General features: G+C 37.6%; 2 protein-coding genes across 2 annotated transcripts in view; one reads left to right on the top strand and one right to left on the bottom strand.

Annotated features, from left to right (window-relative positions):
- The window catches only part of NRG1 (neuregulin 1), a 993276-nt gene that overhangs the window by 664646 nt on the left and 311080 nt on the right, over positions 1 to 17550 (bottom strand). The gene's annotated exons all lie outside the window — the stretch shown is intronic.
- On the top strand, positions 3486 to 3975 carry LOC114233245 (prothymosin alpha-like). Its single transcript, XM_054720059.1, has one exon. The coding sequence runs from the start codon at positions 3532 to 3534 to the stop codon at positions 3862 to 3864; it is 333 nt and encodes a 110-aa protein (XP_054576034.1). The 5' UTR covers positions 3486 to 3531; the 3' UTR covers positions 3865 to 3975.

The raw sequence follows: 17550 nt of genomic DNA on the forward strand, positions 1-17550 counted from the left end.
CTCATGATCCCTGTTATTACGGTCTCAGATTTCTTTCTTTCTTTCTGTGTCTTTACAGCACCAGAGTAAGAAATATTTGATTGGCTCAGCTAATTGTTCATCATTCCTTTTTAGATAGAAAATGTCCTCATAAGTTACTTTTAGACTTTTGGCCAATCTACAAATTGGCTGTACTTAGGTCACTCACTAACAAGGATGACCATATGAGCAGAGCCTTCAGTGGAAATTATGAGTCAAGTACTTTCCGTTTGAAGAGGATGTGGGAGAGAAAGGCCCCGTGATCCATCTAAATACATTATCCCTCAAGGTACTCATTCCTCTTCAGTTATGGTCAAATGCTGCAAAATAAAAGTATCAACCAATTTTCAATTACAGTCATTCATTCAATTGTCTGTGGCTCACTCTCTCTGTGCAAAGCATTGCATATATCAGTTAATATTATTTGTTCCTAAAGATGAAAGTAAAATCTTTATATTTCTACTATTTAATAAGAAAAGCTAAGACAGAAACATCTGAATAAAAGAATGTGATTCTGAAATGGCAGCACAGATAGTATTATACATAGTAGGTGTAGCATGAGGCGGTATGGTGTGGGGGAACAGGTACTGAATGTAAGTATTTTTGCTATAAAGTACAGAGTAACCTTGAATAAGTTAATTTTATCTCCTGAGACCACAGTTTCTTATTCTTAAAATGAGTGTGAAGACCTAAGGTTGTAGCTCTACCTATTTAAGATTTTTTTTGACATTACTATTAGTTACCTAACTAGGATTTAGAACAGAAGAAATTATTTAAAATACTGATGTTAGGGAATAATTTAACACCTATCCTACAGGCAAAGTGTATCATAATTGTAATTTTACACTAATACATTTTGTCTTATTTCACAGTCTATTTCAATTATTATGGTATAGAGTCAGATTATTACACTCTACTCGAATTGTTTCATTGATAACTTTTGCCTTTTGAACTTAATAGTCTATCAACTTATGTGTAGTTCTCCTAATTTTTAGACTACCTCAAACTTAAATGAGTATTATGGTTACCTCAGATTTAGAGTAAAAATAACACAAATACTGAAATGAAATAAAATCACTCAAATACTCACAAATGAGTATTATGGTTACCTCAGATTTAGACTCAAAATAACAGAGGCACATAGGAGGCAGGGGCTGTGTTCGCATCCCACGGTGGAATGAATGGACAAGTTTGATCTGTGTGTGCCTTACTTCATGCACTCTGCCTGTAGTGTGCACGCAACGTGATAACAAAAGCCAGGCAGTTTGTACAAACGTCACATATCCATTTCTCCTGCTGTTGCTTTAAACTTTAACCTCTTTGAAATGAAAACTTAGTGCAGTTGATACTTCCATCTGTGTAACAAATACCCAGTTTTCCATAGTCTCCAATCACTTTGTGGAAAGAGTGTGAAGTTTAGAAGCCAGTCAGACCTGTGGCAAATGCCAGTGTCATCATTTACCAGTTGCATAAAGTATCCTGGGTAAGTTACTTGAACTCTCTGGCTTCCAGTGATATATTACAGGAGGCAGTGTGTGGTGCTACCTCGCAGGGAGCATGGTGTGAATTGGAACTTGCTATGCAGAGGAGCTCCTTAGGTTCCCTCTTCTCTTTGCCCACCTTTTCATTCCTCACTACCAGTGATCTTTTGATGATGCACTTTAAGCAGTCACAACCCCCTGCCCTTATCTGAGAAATCTACTAGAAGAAAGTTCCTTCCAATTACACGAACTCCACTCAAGAGGAGTTAAATGAACTTTGCAGAAACCATCTAACTGAACACCACTGCAGCCCTATGAAATCAGTAAGGACAGCGACTTCTACAGGAAATCCCATCGAAGTAAAACCAAGACATCAAATGGTTTGACTGAGATCACTGAGAGGGTAAGTTATAAATGGATATCTAATAATATAATTTACTAAAAGAGTTGATACAACGGTATTATAGAGCCATTTTCCCTGAATGTTACACTGAAGAGTTTAAATCAAGAAGCAATGTTTTGCCAAGTGCCATTCTACAGAACACAACAACATCATCAATAACTCTGCAAAGAAATGCAATATAACGACAGCCCCAACAATGAACAATATGAGTATTGCAATCATTAAAATAGATTTGGAAATCCAATCTCTGCAGAAAACAGAAAGCCTTTCAAGAAAAGCAATGAATTAGATTTTTTTATGTAGCATAAGTGTACAGTGAACCAACTAGATATCATGAAATATTTGAAACTATTAAATAACATTATATTTTTGTTTTCTTTTGAGGTAGCAGATACTCCCAAATGTCTTTATAAATTCTACCGAGTATCTAAGGGGAGAAGGTATTTGAGACTGAAAGAAGATACGGAAAAAGTAATTTCTGTTTATCCATTTCTGGCTCCCTTAGTAATAAATAATAACAAGTTATATTTAATCACACCTTTCTTTTAGTGGCTATGAAATGGTTCCCTAGAGTTTTGCATTAATCTTTAGATGTGATAGGTGTATTCAATTGAGGGAATTATCTGCATCTTTCTATAAATGCTTGCTCATTATGGATAGAAAAGCTAGCCTAAATTTTTTTAACTCCTTTACTTTAGATCAAAGAGCAAGATGTATAAAAGAACACCAAAAATAGCCGAAACCGGTTTGGCTCAGTGGATAGAGCGTCGGCCTTCGGACTGAAAGGTCCCAGGTTCGATTCCGGTCAAGGGCATGTACCTTGGTTGCGGGCACATCCCCAGTGTGGGTTGTGCAGGAGGCAGCTGATCGATGTCTCTCTCTCATCGATGTTTCTGGCTCTCTATCCCTCTCTCTTCCTCTCTGTAAAAAATCAATAAAATATCTTACCTTATAATAGACAAATATGCAAATTGACCGCACCTTCGCCACGCCCAAGCCACGCCCACCAACCACGCCCACCAGGAAACTGTTGCAGGGACGTTGGAGTGTGGCGGAGCCCAAGGCCGGGCACCTGCGCCGATCGAAGGAGACCACTGGGGGTCAGCTCCTGCGATCGGGTCGCAGGGACGCTGGGTGCGGCCGAGCCCAAGGCCACCGCCCAGGGCCAAGCCCGGACCCTGAAAGAAAGCAGAAGGCGGTGGCCACAGCCAAGGCCTGGGTCCCCGGTGCCGGCAGAAAACTGGTGCAGGCAGCCAGATGAATGAAGGTCTATTGCACGAATCTTCGTGCAAATGGGCTACTAGTATTAAATAGAACACCAAAAATAGAACTTAGATTCCTGAGTTTTTAGTCTACAACAAGCATGTCAAACTCGCGGTCAATGGGCCGTATGCAGCCCACAAGGAATACTTTTGCAGCCCAGCCAATATAATGGTATGTAAGACCCCACTGGCTGCTCTGAAAAGCCATCTTTGCATTGTTCCTGTGGCTTCCTCTCCGCTTGCTGCAACCACCTCAGCCGCGCGCCTCCTCCACCGCTGTGGATTCTGGCAGCTTCTTCACCAGAGTCCTCCAACTCTCGCTTTTTTAAAAAAAATCCCCTGCTTAGGATCACCGGCGTGCTCCACCATGTCAGACACAGCCGTGGACACCAGCTCCGAGATCACCACCAAGGACTTAAAGGAGAAGAAGGAAGTTGTGGAGGAGGCAGAGAATGGAAGAGATGCACCTGCGAATGGAAATGCTAATGAGGAAAATGGGGAGCCGGAGGCTGACAATGAGGTAGATGAAGAAGAGGAAGAAGGAGGGGAGGAGGAGGAAGAGGAAGAGGAAGGTGATGGTGAGGAAGAGGATGGAGATGAAGATGAGGAGGCTGAGGCAGCTACAGGTAAACGGGCAGCTGAAGATGATGAGGATGCCGATGTTGACACCAAGAAGCAGAAGACTGATGAAGATGACTAGACAGCAAAAAAAGGAAAAGTTAAAGGCCTGCGTGACCTATTCACCCTCCACTTCCCGTCTCAGAATCTAAACGTGGTCACCTTCGAGTAGAGACTCCCGCCCGCCTGCCCACCCCCCGCTGTGGGCAGCGCCACCTGCAGAGGACACGCGCTCTTCACCACCCAACCAAAACCACAACGTGAATTTGCAACAGGGGAGAAAAAAAGAACCAAAACTTCCAAGGCCCTGCTTTTTTTCTTAAAAGTACTTTAAAAAGGAAAATTTGTTTGTATTTTTTATTTACATTTTATATTTTTGTACATATTGTTAGGGGTCAGCCATTTTTTAATGATCTTGGGATGACCAAACCAGCCTTTGGAGCATTCTCTATCCTACTTCTGACTTTACTTGTGGTGTGACCATGTTCATTGTAATCTCAAAGGAGAAAAAAAACCTTGTAAAAAAAAAGCAAAAACAACAACAAAAAACCAATCTTATTCCGAGCATTCCAATAACTTTGTGTATGTACTTAGCTGTACTATAAGTAGTTGGTTTGTATGAGATGGTTAAAAAGGCCAAAGATAAAAAGATTTCTTTTTTCCCCTTTTTTGTCTATGAAATTGCTGTTTATTTATTTATTTTTTTTGGCCTGTTTGATGTATGTGTAAAACAATGCTGTCCACAATAAACGGAATTTTATTTTGCTGAGTTGTTCTAACAAAAAAAATTAAAATAAAAAATAATAATGGTATGTAAGAAATGTTTTAATAAAAAAATCGTAACTTAACTTTTACAATATCCTGTTATACATAATTATTAATAACTACAACATTCACTAATGACTGATTACTATAATCATGTTGCAATTCATTTTCCTTACATGCCTTATGTGCAAGCACACCATTTCTCTCCACTAATACTAGCAGCGAATATTTTAGCAGCCGATTGCCATGTCATTAGTCTTGAACTGACTTGTTTGGTGTGCGCAACAGGAAATATTTCACTTTCAGAGAACAAGAAAAATAGGTTTATTTGCATTACACTTACTAATTTGTGCAGTTATTCAGTGTCTGGTAAGTTAATGTTCAAGAAAAAATATTAATTTCTTATTAAAATGTTCTATTATTTTATGTTAATGATTACTCATTTAATTCAGCCCTTTGTATTCAGCATGTCTCTACTGAAATAAACCTATGTTTCTATGAAAATTGAAGCTTTTGTTTTTTTGTGGCCCACATAAACTTAAACCTTGTTTATTTATTTGGCCCATGTTAGCCTTTGAGTTAACGTGCTTGATCTACAATCAACCTTCCCCGCCGATTAACCTCTTCTCTTTCTCTCCTTTCTCTTGCTTTTCATGTAACCATCCCTTCAAGTAATTATTTATATTTTTTTCTTCCCTTAAGAAGGATCACAGACATCACAATTCTTATAAATAATATCTGAAACAACTATTAATAATTGTTTAGTACTTTCTCTATAGCACTTGAGATCATTTTTTTTTAGCTTTTTTTTTTTTTAAAAGGTGTTTCATCTCAGTACAGGGTGTGGGATGGGCAAACCTCCAAGCATTATGCAGTCTTAGAGAACAAGGTAAAAATAATTCTTTCTTTCCATAAATGACCCCCTGTAAATGATTTTTAACAGTTAATTTCACTACTGAACAGTCAATATGAGCTAGAAAAAAAATAAAATTCTTCAAATAAATGTATGTGCTTACAATGCAAGATGCCAAAAATCCCCATCATGCTTTTTGACCAAAGGTACACAAAGGCGATGTGCCTAATGCTGCAAGACCAGTGAACAGAGCTGCTGCGATCAGACTTATCCATCATGGTTTAGCTTTTCTCCTCACATACATGGCTGGGAGAGTTGGAGAAACAAAGGTTGGGGTTCTCAGCAAGTGCTGGCATTGCAGGGCGCAGATGTCACACAGCTCCCATCCAGGTCAGGACACCCAACACCGACATTCTCCTGGGTGTCCCCACACAAGGACAGCGCAAATGAGGATGGTATCCACTCAATTCCTCATTTGTTAACCAAAGTTGTGTATTACTCAGTATACTTTCTCTAGTATTCCTCAGCCTTCAGGAGGAGTTCCAAATGTCTGATGGTTGCCATCTGTCTAGTTTTAAAGGAGATTTTCCAGCATTTCAGGATTCCAACTGGGATTTATCAAGTAGGTTTTGAGAGAGGAAACTGCAATCACTAGAATGGAGAATCAGGAAAAACTGGAGCTGTTTTCTAAGACGTGAAGTTCAAAAAATAAATAAAACACTCAAAGTATGCTCTCTTCTTAAAAGTTTTTATGAAGGCAATAATATTAATTTTACATTTCTCATAATTCAGGAACTTGTATCATTCAGAATTTACTATTCTGTATTTTGCCATATTTATTCCAAGTAAAGTTTTGCCCTTCAGGAGAAAAACCTTATAATTTTGAGATAGAAGGGTCTATTTCCTATGCCTCCTTGGTCTTTATATTTGTATGACTTGGGGCATAAGGATTAAAGGCTATCTGTCAAACAGAGACTCCTAAATTTGGAATATACGATCCTTCGTATAATATGACCTCTACCCACTACTGCAGTCTTTAACTCTACTCAGCAACTATATTAGCAAATTGATAGTTACTTTATATATTTTTTCTCTCTTCTCCTTCTGTCTTCTACAAACACTCTTCTGTCCTTTTTATTTTCTTTTTTTTTCATTGATGATTTCAATCTTGAAGATTAAAATCTTGAATTTAATATTTAATTAAATATTAATAGAGACTAATATGAATGAGGAAAATGAGACCCACGTGGTTAAAATGACTGGTCTATAATACAAATGCTAAACATTAATAGATCTGGGGTTCAGATCAGGAATTTAACTCCATGGGTTGTACTTTTATCACGCTAGTAGTTAAATACTTTAAAGCAGCACTCTGAAGTGAAACACTTTTAAAATTTTTTCTACAAATGACTAAATTATAAACATGTGGGAAATGTGATTGCAGTTCTCTAGTGGAGTTTTTCAATTAATGACTCAATGTTTTGAAAAGATTCCAGGGATATAATCTATAGGACAATATTTGTCCAGGGGACTATGTAAATGCTAATGTTCATTTTAAGCCTAAATTTATATAAAATTATTCATATAAACTGAGTCAGGTCCTGTGTGCCAACCTTGAGTGAGTCAACTCTTTGTGGAAGAGAAAGGCACAGCATTCTCTTAATGGAGGCAAAAGACTCCCTTCTTCAGTCTTTGAGAACTACTGCCAGTTGAAACTGGCACTGATTATTTGACAGGAATGAATTTCCATATTGCCATGCCCAAAATAATCATGTTGGTTATTAACAATTACTTCCTAGGCATCTTTGCCCAAAAGCCTCTGGGAGTTAAATGAAAGATAATTAAACGTCTTACATGAAGAAAAAATAGCAGTTTCTCAATTAATTTCAAAAGAGGCATGAAACAAGAGTTGAAGAGGTCCTTTTGTTCATAACCAAGCCAACCAAACAATTACTGGAAACAACAGACCATGGATTTCAGATGGAGAAACAGAAGAAGAAAAAAAATGTGGAGTTGAGAAGGTAATGAGAAAGTTTAAACAAATCTAGACTCAGCACCTTCTTCCAAAATCTTCTCCCAATGTAGTGCCTCTTTAAGTGAATGACACCATCATCTGCCTCCTTGTCTCAGCTAGAAATCAGATTCATTCTGAGCAACTCCTTTCTACATGCAATCAGTGACCAAATACTGGTGATTCCATTTCTTTCACATCTATTGGATCTAGTCCCTCCTGTTCATACCCATTTGCTTGGCCATAGTTTAGATTCCCGTGATCTCTTACTGTGTTGTCTCACCCCACAAAGGCCATCCCCAATACTACCAGAAAGACTTCTCTAGACCCCATCTGGTTGTGATGCCCCACTCAAAGTCCTCCAGGCACTCTCTTTGCCATCAGAACCACAAAATAAGGATTTTCATAACTTGGTCCCTACCTACCTTTCTAGTGCCATTATTCCAATAAACTTCGCATTCCAAACAAATATCACAAATCACTCCTAATCCTCTGGATGCATGGAAACATATTCCCAGCACTTCTTGTTCTGTGGGAATGGGAGTGATTCTCTCCACATCTCTGCTTTGCCAGTTCCTACTACACTTCGGGATTCTCAACCCATTCCTATGATCTCTACCTTCATTTCCATTACCTGATCTAAATTTTCAGATTTCTCTTTGTAGGAGACTTCAGAGGTCTCTCCCCATAGCTTACCTTTTTCCAAATTGTATCCTACCTGGTAAATAGATGATTTTTTCAAATCTGGTCATGTTACTAACTTGCTTGATACTTTCAATGAATTTCTATAGCTCTAAAGACATAGGCTCCTAATCAGAGACACATGACCTTGCCCTCTCTCATATCACCAGCTCACTGACTTCCCTTCTCCCACTGTCTCTTTAAACTGAGACCACAGTTTTCTATTCTCAAAACTTCCATGTTCCTGCCCATTATACCCAATATGTATACATGCTCTCCCATTTTTATGAAAGACCCTTCCTCACCCATCATCCCTACCACATCTATTATATGACTCCCATATATTATTTAAACACCAGCCCTTTGCCAGGCACATATATACCTTCTGGCTGGATGATATCCCTTTGCCTGGGCTGTAAGAGCACCATATTTGCCGGAAACCGAACATTGAGACATTGGAAGTTAAATGTGAAAAGGGAATCCGGAATGCTGGTCAACCTTAATCGCTCTGAATGGTCAGAGCCATTCACTCATTGTTTAGTTGAGACATTTGAAGTTAAATGTGAAAAGGGAATCAGGAATGCTTTGGTCAACCTTAATCGCTCTGAATGGTCAGAGCTAGTCACTCATTGTTTAGTTGAGACATTGGTAGTTAAAGCAACTCTCACCTGTTAATCATATGTAAATTTTTGCTGATTGTCTATTATTGGAATTTCCTGCCTAAAGGATATGGGTGTATCTCAGAACCTCAATAAAAGGGATAGCAAAGGCCAGAGCAGTGAGTAGTCCTCCCGCTAGAGGTGGACTCCCGCCTGGTCCCCCATCTACCCAAATTAACTTTTTTCCAGTCTCTTCATTTTGATTGCGGCCTTCTCCAGAAACTGGACCTGAATGGGAACCCTGAAACATGTGGGACGTGAAAGGGGCTCCCGCACATATTCCCTTTTTGTAAGCTCCTATTTAAAATTACATTTAATTATGATATGAACAGATTACTATCTGAATCCCTCCCAGGGCTAAAAGCTCCATGAGAGCAGTGAGCATGCTATTTTTATTTGAAATGTCAAGGGGCCAGGGCAGAATACTAACCTGGTTGTAGTCACAGGACAGATTTGAAGTAAGAAATACCAGATATGAACACCAACTGGAAGCTGCCGTGATAATTAAAGGAAGAAGGAAGAGCACCTGAACAAGAGTGGTATTGGTAACCATGGAAAAGAAGGACAATAGAGACAGGGAAAGGAAATTTCAGCAAGATTTGATAATTGCCAGAATGCAGGAGGGTTGACAGAAGACAGTAAAATAGGGAGCTCAGTGATGACTCAGACTCCAAACCCACACGATTGGGAGAACAGTGATAAGTCTCTCATTATCAAAGAGAAAAAATAACATACAGAAAAATGAAGTAGCTTCATGAAATAATGAAATAATTGTGAAAATTTCTAGCACACAGTTGGAAAGCTTGATACAGAGAGGACATTTCACTGAAAATAAAGTTTGTAAGAAGAATTTTACCATAGTGTCCCTCAATGTGATAGGCATATCTATGAGGAAATCTGAAAATATAGCAGTCTTTGCCCCTCTCTCCATTAATTTATTAGTGTGAGAAAGATATGTTGGGACATGTGTGCTGGTCTGAAAAAAAAAACATTCAATACAATATATTTTCCCCTCTGCACACTGCCCACCATCTTATCCAATGCCCAGATTGAGATCTATTGATATAAAAAAAAAATGAGCATAGGGTTAAGGGTCAACCATTCTTATTTAGAATGAGAGGAAACCAGTAAAAAACTCAAGAAAAGTCAGAGAAGTAGGAAAGAAACAAGACAAATAGTGTCTCCCAATCAAGGGTTTTAAGACAGAGTTTTAAGAAGTATTAGGGAGAATACACTTCTACCTTTAAAATATCACTGGAGACTTTAAACATCTATATATATAAAAGTGTAATATGCAAATCAACCGGACAGCAGAAAGATCAGTTGCTATGATGTGCACTGACCATCAGGAGGCAGACGCTCAACCCAGGAGCTGCCCCCAGCCCGCAGGCCCCAGTGGCCCGATTGTGGCCTGCTGGCCAACCTCTCAGTCCCTCCCCCGAGGCCAGCAGTCTCATCACCCAATGGGGAAAGGGGAACCGGGGTGAGTGGCGGTGGACGTGGGCAGCGCCAGGCCAAGATGGGTGCAAGCAAGCGGGGCCCTGATCACCCTGCTGGTTACCCCCACACAGAGGGCAACCACCATCAGTGGTGGGGGGGGGGCGGGTCTAGCTACTGGCAGCCAGGGAAGATCGGCCCTGATCACAGACAAGGCTTAGAGACCATACCTGTGCATGAATTTCGTGTGCTGGTTCTCTAGTGAAAATATAAACCACTGAGTTCAGCTATTTGGAATATCTTATCATCAACATGTGATTACATGGAATGTGCTTGCAATGGAGAGGTAAAATGAAGAATCCAATAAATGATGTTCACCCTTATCAATATTACTGCCTTAATCACTCAACCAAGAAAATAGCATGATATAACAACTGGGCTCTAAGAATTGCTGCTTAGAAAGATATAATTTGAAACTGTTTAAAGATTTAGGCAATATGAATAGAAGATTTTACCATTAACATATCAAGGTACCAATTACAAACAATTTTCAAATCTCTATGATGGTAAGTCACTGAATAGCCATTTTTATTTTTGTTTTTCCTTCTCCCCACTAGGTACCAAAATATTATTCACTCCACAGATTTCAAGACAAAAACATAAACGTCTTCTGGGTTAGCACCTTAGTTCCAAAAGTTAGGGACCACTATTCTAAAGCAGTCACTCCAATTCTCCACCTTATACAATGCTGCTTTGGAGGCAGTTAGTGGGTAGAAAAAGCGTTTTCTCTTGCATGTGCATATTTAATAATTCCTTTCCAGCCATTCCTAGATTGCTACTTGCATAGAATACTGTCATGTTCCATCACAAGGAAATTTCAATATGTTAACTCTTTGTAGAAGACTATCCACCAATTCTTTATTGCTCTTTCATCTTGGATGAAATATATTTTTAAGTAAATCAGAAGGCAATTGCTATATATTAACAACCAAAGAACTATTGTAGAGTACTAATCTGGTGGTACAACCACAGGATGGATTTGAAGTAAGAAATACAAGACAGGAAACCCAAACCATTATATTTAAAGGAAGCAAAAAATCTATGCAATATTGTGAAGAAAACATGGAGCCTCATTAGTTTTCCAGAAATGACTGATTGGAAGTGATTATTTAATTTAGACCTAATCCTTATGACAGTTTCAGAGAAAACTAGACACATTCTTGGTAACAGAATTAATTACATTTGATTTTATACTATTCTAATACTGCAAATAATCCCCAATTCCATACTCTCCTTGGGTTGCATAAACATAGTCAATGGGCATACATAGATAAAAGTTTTTTTCTAGATCCAATTAGATTTTCCTTTAGTTATAAGAAAATCTTAGAAAATACACACCATATTAATAAAGGGGACAAAATTGTTTTTTGAAAGTCCTAAGTTAAAAAAATTCAAGGATTTCTAGATTTTAAAAAGAGAAGAGAGAAATAGAAACATAGATTTTGAGGTGATGTGAATGGCAGCTGGAATCCAAAGTATGATGTGTTATGGTGTTCCTCCCACCAGAGATTGAAAGAGTGTTCCAGAAAAATTCTTGAGAGGTGAGGGGTGACTAAGCCAGTAGAACTGGTAAACAATTTCCAGTGCTAATTAGTAAAAGAGGCTGAACTGCTTCATTCATTATTCAGGGAAATCCAGCCCAATTTATGCCCAGATTGAAAGGCACCAAATAATATGTGACCTATGTGAAGGTCACATAGGTCCTAAGGAAGATGGCCAAGCAGAAACTGCTCCTAATGAATACCAGCTGGGAGCACCTTCCTCTTTAGGAGGCTGTTGAGGAGTCTCTGATGCATACACCCTTTAAGCTGATTGCTTCAAAAGATATTATAGTGTTATACAGAATTTGGGCACTATAGCACATTGCCAGGATAATGACCCAAGGCAAAATGGTTTTTAGCAGAGAAAGTCTCATAGGACTCAGATTAGACCATTTTTTAGGCTTTGAATTCCTATGTCTTTCATGTCCACTAGGAATCTCTGATGTAATGCCTACTTAAAATATCTTAATTTCTTTTCACTAAAATGCAGATGGTTATTTTTGATTCAGTGATTTAATTTCTAGCCTATAGGGATGTCATACACAAAGAGAGAGAAGCCTATTTCTAAGAGATATCTATTTCCTAAATTCCTAGAGCTCAGTGGTTAAAATGTAGGTTCAAATACTGGCTCATTATTGACTAGCTCTATGACTTTGGTTAAGTTACTTGTCAGTAAACCAGCTTCCTCCTATATAAAATATGAATAATAATAGTACCTACTGAAGAAGGTTGTCTTGAAAATAAAATGAGATAACATTTGTAAAGTGCAGAGAAAAATTTCTGGCACATACTGTACATAATATTAACATTTGTTAAATAGATTAATTAAAATGCCACTGATTCAAATCTGATGATGAGACTGTGATAAAGAATGAATGAAAAGTTTTGAATAGAATGCTCTATTGAAGAGGCATGTTATTATGCTTAAATTCTTGCATCTATTTTATATGAGTGTGGGAAAATCTTGGCACCAGACTGACTCAAATATAATATGTGTTAATCACTCAGAGTGTGCCAAAACCCTGGAGCAGATAGATGCATAGGCTTATAAGCCAACATTTGCTCTCAAGGTGCTTATAATCTAGTTTTGGGCAACTGACAATGATTGAAATTGAAGGATAGTGAACAATTTAAGTATAATTTCCAGGTAACATAATATATGCTCTCAAAGCAACCCACTGACTAAAGAATTGCAATGAAAGTAATTTTAAAAAGAATTATAGAGACAATAAGGCAGTTCAGCCAAGGTTGTCCCACAAGATTTTATTTAGGAAGTGAGACGGGAGTGAAGACTTGAAGAATTTGACCAGGCAGACAAGACAGAGAAATATTTCTGATGAATAGAACTTGTAAGCTTAAGTTGAAATAAGCAAAGGGCATACTTGGGGAAGCAGTAAGTACAAACTAGTGAAAGAGGATTGAGTCCTGATTCTAAAATACTGTTTAAATTTGCCTCCATTACCCCATTCCTATTCACAAGCAAGAACTTGAGCTGATCCATACAGAACAAAGCCAAGATTCCTGGTCCATTTTTTGCAAACAAGTTCTGTTATAGAGGAAAGGGAAAGAAAGATGAGATTCTGAACAACTGCCTTAAACTGTTAAGAAGTGAATGAGCTTTGAATGGACATCCTGAGTGTAAGACCTGGGTGCACCTAAGGGATAGGACCAGCCTAGATAGGTCAGATGGAGCCCCTTTAGATAAAACTTTGAATATCAGATTAAGGAGTTCTGACTTTATCACATAGACTATCAGAGCCACTAAAAGGTTACTTTTGTTGTTGTTTTTTAAATGACAGTACCTTGATAAATAAAATAAGCCAAGATATAAGTCACTGCTTTTCAATGTGAAACCTGTGAAGAGCTAGTGGTTGCCAATAATCTAACATTTTGAGATTTGAACTGTAAGATTAATTATATTCTTATAAAAAAGTGTCATGTTCTTAATCATTCTTACATTTTTTTAAAATCATGCATACATGGAATATGTAGACCGGCTATTTCTGGTAATATCTGGCAAACAGGGCACTGTTAATTCCAGCTGATTCATTCTCACATAATGTGCTTACTAGTGTCTATTTTTAATGACTCTGTATTTTTTCTTATTTAAAGACACTTTATTGTGTTTAATAGTACTAATTCATACCAAAAATGAATTAATGGCTTAAAATTAATCCATTGAACATGTAAAAGTAGTAAAATATGAAAATACTAGTAGTACTACAGTATGGCAAAATGTTGTCAAAGTAAATAGCAAAGATATTTTCAGAGAAAAATAAACAGTGAATCTAAGTATGTGTAGACCAAGCTCTCTATTAGTGAATGATTTTTTGCGAGTAGCACAAAAGGAAACAGGAAGAAGAGTGATGAAAATCTTGAGACTGGATTTCCAGGACCAGCCATCTGTCATCCCTGGTCCTCAGTGTGTCGCCTGTTGTACAAAGTTGTCAGTAGGATGAAGACACTGAAAATGTCTTATCATTTTCAAGGCAGGAAAATTAAATTGAAATGTAATTTACAATGACATCTATTTAGTTTTTCCAAAACAAGTGAAAAGCAAACACTTTTAAGAAACTTTCGAGTTTTCTCATAAAGGCAGTGAAAAGACCAAAACTAAAGAGGCATCATTTCAAATCGCAAGGAAGTTCGGAAGCAATTAGTAATATTGGGGAAAAAAAGCAGAATAAACTAATTGCCAAATCCTTTATGAAATGATACTGTTAGAAGATGGATAATATCAGTGGAATACAATGTGAAAGAACATTTACTATTAATTACTCTGTTGCCTAGCAGATATTTTTCTTCAGAGTTGTGCAAAATCAGAGATGTTCACAGCATAAAGCAGATCATATGTGTAGAAAGGAGAAATTATTGACCTTTATTTGCTTCATCACTGAAAACTAATGCCAGGGGGAGAAAAATTCTTGATAATAATTTTGAAAGCCTTGTAGTTTAAAAGTACATTAGGATCGATATTGACTGAGTACCATCAATATAGGGTGGGGCAAAAGTAGGCTTACAGTTTTGAGTATGTGAAACACAGACTTTATTCTTCTGTTATTATTTATTAATTATTGTATTATTTTCCAAAAGAACAACTGTAAACTGACTTTTGTCCCACCCTGTATGTTTAGCACTAAGATGCTGTCACATGAATAACAGGAATTGCACCTTGGGGCAATTCAATGCTGCTTTATTCACAGTTGAAAGTCTAAGTATGCCTTCTGAACTTGATTGAAGTTTGAAGGAAAGAGGAAAGCTGTGAATATAATCAGATCATAGCCAAGAATTTCCAGTATGCTGTGGAAGAAAATGCATAGAGAACAGAAGATTTTGTTTTCTCATACTCAAGAACTCAGGCTGTCAAGAGTAGAGATCTTTAAATGAGTTTTTGAAACAGTAAGTGAGAAAAAGTCTGATAAAAATATATCTTTAATTCCCAATGTCTTGTATCAGTGGCATAGCCAATATCTGGAGGAGCCTGGTTCTATTATTTCATAAGCAATGCATTGAAATTTTTAGCACTTAGTAAGAAAGAGGAAAAGTTCCTAAGAAGGCTGAAATTTGATATAAATAAATTGGTAGTAAAGAGTTTTTATCTGACTATTTAAAGTCATTCCAAAATTATTGTAGAAAGAAACCAGTGCTTGTTGTGGGCCATATTTAATCCATCTGAATGCCAAAACTGAATATAAAGAAATAATTACCACAGATAAATCCAAAGAAGTATTCATTAGAAATTCTATTGGTCAGTTATTTTCTGTGTTGATATATTCAACATTCCAGCCATTTTTGAGAAGGACATGCCCTTAACCTAATTAGTTCCTGATGGGACATTGGATCTATCAGTGAAAACTCTCCCCATAATTTCTGAATCCTCTTATGATCAGAAAAAAACAGAACTAGTTGACAGACCACCAAACATTTGCTGCTCCTCACAATGACTTATCAGTTAGCTCTTTCTAATTATTAGAAACTCAATGCGATGTGCAGAGCACGTGTCATAAAAATGTATACTTGAAACCTATATAATCGTATTAATCAATGTCACCCCAATAAATGTAATAATTTTTTAAAGTTTTAAAAAAGAGTAAGTGAAGAAACAGACTCTGTATGGAATCTAGTCTAGTGTTCAAATGCTCACAGAGCTGGTTATCAATATCCTGGCAAGTATCAAAATACTCCTTACCCTCACTTTAGGATGGTTGTTTTCATTATATAATTGCTATTTTATAGTTTAAAATAGTTTTATTTTTCATTGTGACAAATATTTTTCAATTTTACCTATAATTCATCTATCCGTACCCTGGATCTTCACTAAGTGGTTTGCACATGCCAAAAGATGGAGCAACTTTGAGGCACAGGATGGTCAGGAAAAAGAAAAATGGTAGGCAGAGAGGAAAACTATGCCCTATGTATATATTGCTCTGAGATGGAGGTGCTAGAAATAAAGCTAAAAATGTGGCAGTAAAACATTAGAGGAAGAGAGAATTTCCAGATATTGTGACAGACTAAATATGCGTAACATGAGAGGCAACACTAAAGACTTTGAGGTTCCAAGATGAGGGGAATAGTAATTATGTCAACAAAAAATAGAAGTCAGCAGGAAACACTGGTTTACCCAAGAAATTGAGGATCTCCATATAAACATGTTGGGTTTGAAGTTAACATGGTTATATCCAAGTGAAAAGAAATATTTTATATATAATTAATATTTTTATACATAGATGCCTCTAAAATGTTTGAAGATGGCTGGTTTTCTGAATAACAGCAAGTAAATTACAATAACCAATTGCCTAAAAACTGGTAAACAGACAATGATCACTAACAGTTCATACTCTGAGTTAGCATGGTCAGGATTAATACAAACATGGTGCAGAAATAATTATCAGTACTAAATATTGCAGCATTGAAACATAAATATTTAGTCTTCATAAATAATATTTGTCTCTATTTTGGATGACAAAGAGATATAAATCATAGTTTTCAGGATTTCATTTGAAGGTTTTCATTGATGTTTTGCAGTATTTTTCTCTAACAACAGATATAAAACTCTCCCAAAGAGTTGGCAGCAGTACAAACACAGCTTTTATATTCACTGGGAACCATCATCTGTTTCCCTTCACTTGAGCATTTGCCTTTCTTAGATAATTAACAGCCATAGGTAACATGTGTGCGTGCACACTCACACACACACACACACACACACACACAGATGCACATATACACACACAGCCAGATTCTCACCACTGACCCCCAACATTCCCATAAAATGAAAACAGCTGATATAGAGTAATGATTAATAATTTATTTTATAGTTTAAGTTGGAAAACAAAAACTTTCTGTTCAATAGACTAGATAATTCTTCAATATTTTTATATTTCTTTCTATAATCCTATATAATAAAGAGGTAATATGCAAATTGACCATCACTCCAACACACAAGATAGCCACCCCCATGTGGTCAAAGATGGTCACCCCCATGTGGACACAAGATGGCCAACACAAGATGGCCAGCAGGGGAGGGCAGTTGTGGGCGAGCAGGCCAACAGGGGAGGGCAGTTGGGAGGGACCAGGTCTGCAAGGGAGGGCAGTTGGGAGTGATCAGGCCTGCAGGGGAGGGCAGTTAGGGGTGACTGGGCCAGCAGAGGAGGGCAGTTGGGAGCGACCAGGCCTGCAGGGGAAGGCAGTTTGGGGGGACCCAGGCCTGAAGAGGAGGGCAGTGGGGAAGACCAGGCCTGCATGGGAGGGCAGTTTGGGG

The sequence above is a fragment of the Eptesicus fuscus genome, chromosome 8 (genome assembly GCF_027574615.1).
Source record: "Eptesicus fuscus isolate TK198812 chromosome 8, DD_ASM_mEF_20220401, whole genome shotgun sequence".
Lineage (NCBI taxonomy): Eukaryota > Metazoa > Chordata > Mammalia > Chiroptera > Vespertilionidae > Eptesicus > Eptesicus fuscus.

Coding starts and splice junctions, on each gene's coding strand:
- LOC114233245 (XM_054720059.1), top strand. CDS start 3,532: ATGTCAGACACAGCCGTGGACACCAGCTCCGAGATCACCACCAAGGAC.